Source organism: Colobus angolensis, unplaced genomic scaffold, assembly GCF_000951035.1.
Source record: "Colobus angolensis palliatus isolate OR3802 unplaced genomic scaffold, Cang.pa_1.0 Scaffold199, whole genome shotgun sequence".
Lineage (NCBI taxonomy): Eukaryota > Metazoa > Chordata > Mammalia > Primates > Cercopithecidae > Colobus > Colobus angolensis.
Window position 1 is genome coordinate 2,710,286 of NW_012115143.1, and position 8,560 is coordinate 2,718,845.

At 39.2% G+C, this 8,560-nt stretch overlaps 1 protein-coding gene across 3 annotated transcripts in view; it reads right to left on the minus strand.

Annotated features, from left to right (window-relative positions):
- Positions 1–8,560, minus strand: part of SPG11 (spastic paraplegia 11 (autosomal recessive)) — a 105,697-nt gene that overhangs the window by 49,849 nt on the left and 47,288 nt on the right. For all 3 annotated transcript variants that reach the window (XM_011941181.1, XM_011941182.1, XM_011941180.1), the window contains exons 16-18: positions 4,960–5,163; positions 3,032–3,138; positions 452–597 (exon numbers count right to left, since the gene is read on the minus strand). In XM_011941181.1, the coding sequence (XP_011796571.1) occupies positions 452–597; positions 3,032–3,138; positions 4,960–5,163 (457 nt within the window). The remainder of the gene's footprint in view (positions 1–451; positions 598–3,031; positions 3,139–4,959; positions 5,164–8,560) is intronic.

An 8,560-nucleotide genomic window follows, 5' to 3' on the forward strand; every position in this document is an offset into this window, starting at 1 on the left:
TTTTTGAGACGGAGTCCTGCTCTGTTGCCCAGGCTGGAGTGCAGTGGCGCAGTCTTGGCTCACTGCAACCTCCGCTTCTCAGGTTCAAGTGATTCTCATGCTTCAGCCTCCCAAGTAGCTGGGATTACAGGCATGTGCCAAGATGCCCAGCTAAGTTTTTTCTATTTTTAGTAGAGACAGTGTTTCACCATGTTAGCCAGGCTGGTCTCGAACTCCTGACCTCAAGTGATCTGCTCACCTTGACCTCCCAAAATGCTGGGATTACAGGAGTGACCCACTGCACCGGGCTGAGATATAAAATTTTAAAATTCAGCCTTGTCCTCTGCTCTTTAATCTAATGAAATACTTAAATATAATTATATTTTAGTATCAGCTGAGATCTAGACAATCCATAGATAATTCTGCTAAATTTAAAAATCAGTCCCATTTTGTTGTAAAGTGCTATCCATACCTGGCTGACACCCCCAGGAGAATACATTGTAGTAGCAAGGGCCAGGAGGGTATGTCCTTCCAATAGCATACTGCTTACACTGGCCTGATTGGTGGGAATCAAAATCTGAGCATTTGCAAGACTAGCCTGGAAGATCAGTTTGGGATCTGGAAAATAAAAGACAGTGTTTTTCTCCTTAAGAGGGATAAATACTAAATTAAGAATTACATAAATGTGAGAAAAAAATATAAATTTTTAACTCTATCCACAGAGAAAAAAAAAAACAAAGGGACCTCCTAAGTGTAAAAGCAATGGGAAAACATCACAGAGGGGAAAAATGAAAGATTTGTCTACATAAAAACTTCTATTCAAAGACAATTAAAAGGTAACAATGAACTGAGAGAAAAATTATAACAAATGACAACCTAAAGAGTTGCTGAGTTTGTCCTCAACAAAGAGCTCATCCAAATCGATGCCAAAAATACTGACTCTAACAGATAAATGGGCAAAAGAAATAACCAATTTATGAAGGAGGAAATATAAATGCCTGACACATAAAACTACATAATTCACTAGCAACAAAGAAATGCAAATTAATTAGATGCCATATACTACCTATCAAATTAGCAATAATTAAAAAAAAATCATCAAGCATTAGAGCTGGTCACAGTGAGTAGAGACTGGGACTTAATATAAAATCATAAAACTGTACAACTCCCTTGGAAAGCAATCCGGTCCTACAGCAAGAACCTTAAAACATGTATAACCTTTGACCCAATAGTTTTATATCCCAAAACCTATCTGTACTAAGAAAATAATCTGAAATAAGGACAAAAGTTTATATTGAAATATGTTCAAGACTATTATTTATAATAGAAAAAAATGGAAAATGGCCTCGTCAGAAAATGAGAGAACAGTAAATTAAATAAGGGTATATCCATACAATGAAATATTATGTAAACATTTAAAATGGTCATTGTCTTTAAGAATGTGGGAAAATTCTGTTATAATATTACACGAAAAAGCAGTATATAAAAACACAGATGTTTCTTGTTGTGCTACTAGCACTTACAATATTCTGTCACAAGGTAGGACCTCAATAAATATTTGTTAGGTGAATGAAATACAACAGAGACTAGGTTTTTAAAAAGTACAGTGAAAATAACTGGAGCCGGGCGCGGTGGCTCACGCCTATAATCCCAGCACTTTGGGAGGCCGAGGTGGGCGGATCACAAGGTCAGGAGATGGAGACCACGGTGAAATCCCGTCTCTACTAAACATACAAAAAATTAGCCAGGCGCTGTGGCGGGCGCCTGTAGTCCCAGCTAGTCCGGACGCTGAGGCAGGAGAATGGCGTGAACCCGGGAGGCGGAGCTTACAGTGAGCCCAGATCGCGCCACTGCACTCCAGCCTGGGGGACACAGTGAGAAAAAAAAAAAAAAAAAAAAAAAAGAAAATAACTAGAACAAAATACATTAAAATATTATCAGTGGTTACCTATGGGTGGTTATTTTCCTATGTACCAAGGCTATCTACTCATGGAGGTATTACTTTGTAATTAATTAATTAATTTATTTTTTAAAGAGAGACAGGGTCTTGCTCTGTCAACCAGGCTGGAGTGCAGTGACACAATCATGGCTCACTGCATCCTCTAACCCCAGGGCTCAAGTGATCCTCCCATCGCAGTCTCCCACATTGCTGGGACTACAGGAGCATGCCACCACACCTAATTTTTAAAAATCTTTTGTAGAGGCAGCGTCTTACTATGTTGCCCAGGCTGGTCTTGAACTCCTATCCTCAAGTGATCCTTCCACTTTGCTTCCCAAAGCACTGGGATTACAGGTGTGAGCCATCACACCTGGCCAGTATTACCTTCTTGATAGCTGTCTGTGGTTTCTAATTGTTTTTTTTTTAAAGCAATTTGAACATATATTACTTCATAATCAGCATGCAACACCAAAAAACAAAACCCACACTATGAAAAAATTCTGCATTTCAAGAGAAACTGGACATTACATGTAACTGAAAGACTGCTGACATTCCTTGTCTGTGGTCATTCAGCCTGTCCCCTTTTGCCTATTTCTGGGATAACACCAGCTAAGTCGTCAGGGGTAACAAGGCTTTTCTGTCTGATTACAACCAGAGTAAGCCTCTACATCAGCAGCTCCACTGCAGAGGACACAACAATCTCACACATACTATGGATTTCTTGTAACTCCATTTGGAGTTCCTTACTAAAATATTCAAAACAGGGATCTGGAAGACAGACCACTTCTTCATGGAAAAAGTCGACCAGAGAGCAGGAATTCAGCCTCTGACAAACTGGTGGGACAAGGGAAATCCTAAAGCACGATGCTAAGGGGAAGGGGACAAAACCACATAAGGTCTTTGCTCCAGGTCTAGCTTTTCTTGGCTGGCTGGCTGGCTGGCAGCTAACCTTTTTGGCCTTCTACTTCTTACCTAAAGTGTGTGCCTAGATTACATTCAGATAGTTGACCACAGCCAAATAATTTATTTAAAAGAGTTCACAAGTTTAATACCCTTCAACAGACCAGTGATGATCCAAAGAAAGTTTCTGTGTTTAATACAGTATACCCATACCTGTTAAATTACTGGCAACTTGTCGACACTGAACTAAAAATTCAAACCAAGGGTGTGCTTCATGTAACTCTTTTTTTTCCAAAAAGGGGCAATTTTCAGGACTAAGTCTGTATATAAAACAAACAAAAAACTTCTTTGGTTAACATACAGGATAAGACAATTACAACCATGTTTGCTCAGGTGATGATTAGCATTTAAAAAAAGAATCTTGGAATTAAAAACTAAATACAACACAAAATACTCCCACTCTTCTATTGTATTTTACATATTCTTCATGATCTGGAAACAGACAATTTCAGAGACAGAGATTTTAGAGACATCATATGTTCACTACCATGAGGAAATTTAACCAACTCTTTATCAGATTAATAGATACCTTGTACTTTAAGATACTTCATATTTTATTGGTTTTTACAGCAAAGACTTGTTAGCATATTCAAACTTAGTAAGAGGCTTTTAAAAAACTCTTACAAGCCAAGTGTGCTGATGTGCACCTATAGTTCCAGTTACTTGGGAGGCTGAGGTGGGGGAATTGCTTGAGCCCAGGAGTTTGAGGCTGCAATGAGCCATGATTGTGCCACTGCACTCCAGTCTGAGTGACAGAGTGAAACTGTCTCAAAATAAAATACAAATAAAAAGCTTACACAACTACAGAGAGGTTGCAACTGAGGAATTATGGCTCAGAATACATACTTTGAAAATACAGCTCTTAAATCTGTTCTCTTGCCAGTAGCTTTGGAGACAACATTTCTAAGTAAGACTAATGATATGACACACCAAAAACTCCTAGTCTGTTTTTTTTCTTTTTTTGAGACCGGGTCTCACTGTATTGCCCAGGCTGGAGTGCTGGCGCAAACATGGCTCACTGTAGCCCGGACCTCCTAGGCTCAAGCAATCCTCCCACCTCAGCTTCCCAGGTAGCTGGGACTACAGGTGTGTGCCACTATGCCTGGCTGATTTTTTACTTCTTTGTAAAGAAGAAGACCCACTACATTGCCCAGGCTGGTCTTGAACTTTTGGGCTAAAGTGATTCTCCTGCCTTGGCCTCCCAAAGTGCTGGGATTACAGATATGAGCCACTGTGCCCAGCCAATTTCTAATCTTTACTACACAAAATAAGTAAAATAAAAATGTTGCCTATGAGTGTACAAATGTGGGCTCTGGAATAAAAATTAAGCAGAATTAAATCAGCTCTTCCACTTATTAGCTGTGTGCCTTAAGTAAGATACTTTGTCTCTCTCAAAGCCTGTTTCTTCATCTGTAAAATGGAGATGCGAGTAACTACCCCAGAGAGTTTTTGTGAAGATTAAATGAGATAATGCATATAAACTACTTAGTTTAGTGCCAACATTGTAAACACTCATATATTAAAGACTACTTCTATTGTTATTGTTATTACTGACCCAATAGCAATTAACACTGGGCACAGATATGACTCTGCAGGTTAATCTTAGCTAGACATATACTGACGTATTGCTCTCTCTTTCTCTGTGTGTGTGTGTCTATACAAATATAAATTTTAGAGCATATCTAATATACCTTGAAGTGAAATACACCTTGCTATGAAATCAAAGTCATTTAGCATATTCTTGGTAAACAAAGTATCAAAGAAAACTCCAAGTGAAACTTTAGAATCTTCCTCTCAAACCTTTTAAAGCATTTCTTTCATTGTATTCTAAAGTCAAATTATTTAAAAGGTTAACAGAGATACTACAGAATTAGTATCACCAAAAAAACACAAAAGCATTTTGCTGAATGTAGTACTGAACTCAAAGATGTACCAATTGCTGAGATGGAGAAAACTACTTCAAAAAGATCTGTATTCCTCGTGTGAATGCTTACTATTTTCCTAAAAGTCACATTCAGGAGTCATATGCAAAGAGAAAATGTGAAGACCTGATCAAGGACAAATGCATTCTCAGTACTCACTTGTAACAGTCAAGGTAGACATAAAGAAGATGCTGCAGACTGTGCTCCAAACAATAGAGAATGAATTGAGAATGGAAATCCCAACCTTCTTTGGTCTTGTAGTTTTGAACAGGGAGGGTATCCTGTATTACACCTCCAATACGGCTCAGTCTTAGGAGGAAGCATTCAAAGTCTTCCAGTTCAGATGCCAGAAAAATCCCATTCCTATGGACAGATTTACAGGATGGCAAGTTAAAAAGTCACTATGTACAGAGTAGACCAAATCCTGCCCACAGTTTAAGTCTCAATTACTTAAAAATAAGCATTTACAAATTAATGCTGCCACTTCTTACTCTATATGTTCTGACACATATTTTGCTGATTTCTAATAAAATTTTCTGCACCACTATAGTATTTAAAAGTAGTAATGACAGACTCAAATTATCTTTATTATTTGAAAAATCTAAATCAAGCTACTTCCATTTTTTGGTTTTTGATGGGAACCACTACCCAGTGTAGCAACAGTGGTTAACCCTTGAAGCTGGATGCTCTAAGGACTGAGAAATTCACCAAAATATTCAAACAAAGTCATCATGCTACATCAGAATAATTTAAATAGACCAACTACTGAACAAGAATAGAAATCTGCATTTAAATATTACTTTTTACAAAATTACTGTTACATCATATATACCAAAGGAGTAAAGAAAACATATACCTGTATGTGGAGTTTATAGAAACATCATGGAACCACTAACCTAATTATAGAACATTATAAGCCCTTGGTGTATTCCTCCCCCACTGCATGCCCTTTGCTACCTCTGGAGGTAGCCACTATCCTGACTTTTATGATAGTCATTCCCATACTTTTTTTTGGCAGGGTCTTGCTCTGTCGCCCAGGCTGGAATGCAGTGGTGCCATCTCAGCTCACTGCAAGCTCTGCCTCCTGGGCTCAACTGATCCTCCTACCTCAGCCTTCTGAGTATCTGGGATGACAGGTATGTGCCACCACACTCAGTTTTTAAATTTTTTGTAGGGATGAGATCTATGTTGTCCTGGCTGGTCTTGAACTCCTGCACTCAAGCAATCCTCCTGTGTAGACCTCCCAAAGTGTTGGGATTACAGGTGTGAGCCACTGTGTCTGGCCTTTTTACTTTTATTCACAGTTTTATTACACATATATGTAATCCCAAATAATTTAAGATTTTGCCTATTTTGAACTTTGTATTATGTGGAACATTCTGGATATATTGTTCTCTATCTTATTTCTTCTACCCAACATTGTGTGATTTAGCCATGTTGATACCTCTGGGTATAGTTTGTTATTTTTCATTACTATATAGTATTCCGTTGTATGAATATACCATATTTATCCATTCTACCGTTGAGAAAATTTAGCCATATTTATGAAAAAAGCTATTGGCAAACTAAGCATAGATGCAAACTCCCTTAACTTAAAAGGCATATCTAGAAAAATCTTTCTAGCCAACATCATACTTATTAGTGAAACACTGAGGTCCATTTTAGTTGTTCCTAAATTTCGGGTAAAATAAATTTGCATTTCCTTACCTACAAATGAGGAAGAGCATCTTTTCCTATGTTTACTAGCCATTTGTGCTTCCTCTTTTGTGAGAAGCTATGTGCTGGTATCCTTCTCCTCAGATCCAAGCTCTACTCTGCGTCACCCTACTCTGTGTTCCTGGAGGCTCACCTCTATGGGTTCTACTACAAGACTCCAGTGTCCTCAGACTTCTGTTTTAGTTCACTCAATGGGAGGGCTCCATCAGGAGATAAGAGGAAATACCCTGGCTCTCTCTGTGCTGGGTGACTACAGCTTGGCTGACACCCTACACTAAGGATCACAACTCCTGTCAGGCAGCTCTCTTGGTCTCAGTGACAGATCTTTACCCCTTTAGGCCTTTTAGAAAGCATATATCCTACTACTCCCAAGGTTGTGAAGGTATTCACTTATAGCACTTTCCAAATTTTATACTTTCACGTTTGACATTTAGGTGTTAACATCTACCCAGAACTGATTTAATGTACAACATACGGTAGGGAGGGGAATCTAATTGTATTTTTTCCCCATATAGCTATTCAGTTATTCCAGCCCCATTATCAAAAAGATGGTTCTTTCCCCACTCTTGTGCAGGACCACCGCTGTCATATGTAAAATGATCATACAGGTATAGGTCTGTTTCTATGCTCACACTTCTGATCTCTACCCCAGCACCAATACTTTATCTTAACTGCTACAGCTTTAGAGTAAGTTTTGATATCTAGCAGGGCAAGTTCTTTTTCAGGGCTCTTCTTGACCCTCTAATTTCTTTTCGTTGTTGTTTTTTTTGAGATGGAGTCTCACCCTGTCTCCCAGGCTGGATGGAGTTCAGTGGCTTGATCGTGGCTCACAACCTCCACCTTCTGAGTTCAAGTGATCCTCCTGCCTCAGCCTTCCGAGTAGCTGGGATTACAAGCAAGTGCCATCATGCCCAGCTAATTTTTGTATTTTCAGTAGAGACGAGGTTTCATTATGTTGTTCACGCTGGTCTCAAACTCCTGACTTCAAGTTATCTGCCTGCCTCAGCCTCCCAAAGTGCTGGGATTACAGGTGTGAGCCACCACGCCCAGCAGACCCTCTAATTTCTATATAAATACTTACAATCAGCATGTCATAATCCACACACACATACAAAAAAAAACGGCTGGGATTTTTACTGAGATTGCACTATATTTAAAGATCAACTTGGTATGGCGATTCCTCAAGGATCTAGAACTAGATGTACCATATGACCCAGCCATCCCACTACTGGGTATATACCCAAAGGATTATAAATTATTCTACTACAAAGACACATGCACACGTATGTTTATTGCGGCACTATTCACAATAGCAAAGACTTGGAATCAACCCAAATGTCCATCTGTGACAGACTGGATTAAGAAAATGTGGCACATATACACCATGGAATACTATGCAGCCATAAAAAAGGATGAGTTTGCGTCCTTTGTAGGGACATGGATGCAGCTGGAAACCATCATTCTTAGCAAACTATCACAAGAAGAGAAAACCAAACACCGCATGTTCTCACTCATAGGTGGGAACTGAACAATGAGATCACTTGGACTCGGGAAGGGGAACATCACACACTGGGGCCTATCATGGGGAGGGGGGAGGGGGGAGGGATTGCATTGGGGAGTTATACCTGATATAAATGATGAATTGATGGGTGCTGACGAGTTGATGGGTGCAGCACACCAACATGGCACAAGTATACATATGTAACAAACCTGCACGTTATGCACAGGTACCCTAGAACTTAAAGTATAATAAAAATAAAAAATAAAAAAAAAATAAAGATCAACTTGGTAAGACTTGATAGCAGGCTTGTCTTGCTCCAAATCTAAAGAGAATGCTCACAATGTTCCACTAGTAAGTATGATGTTGGCTAAAAGGATTTTGCTAGATACCTCTTTTCAGTTAAGGGAGTTTAGGCTGAGTACGATGGCTCACGCCTGTAATCCTGGCACTTTGGGAGGCCAGGGCAGGTGGATCACGAGGTCAGGAGATCAAGACCAACCTGGCTAACATGGTGAAATCTCGTCTCTACTAAAAATACAAAAA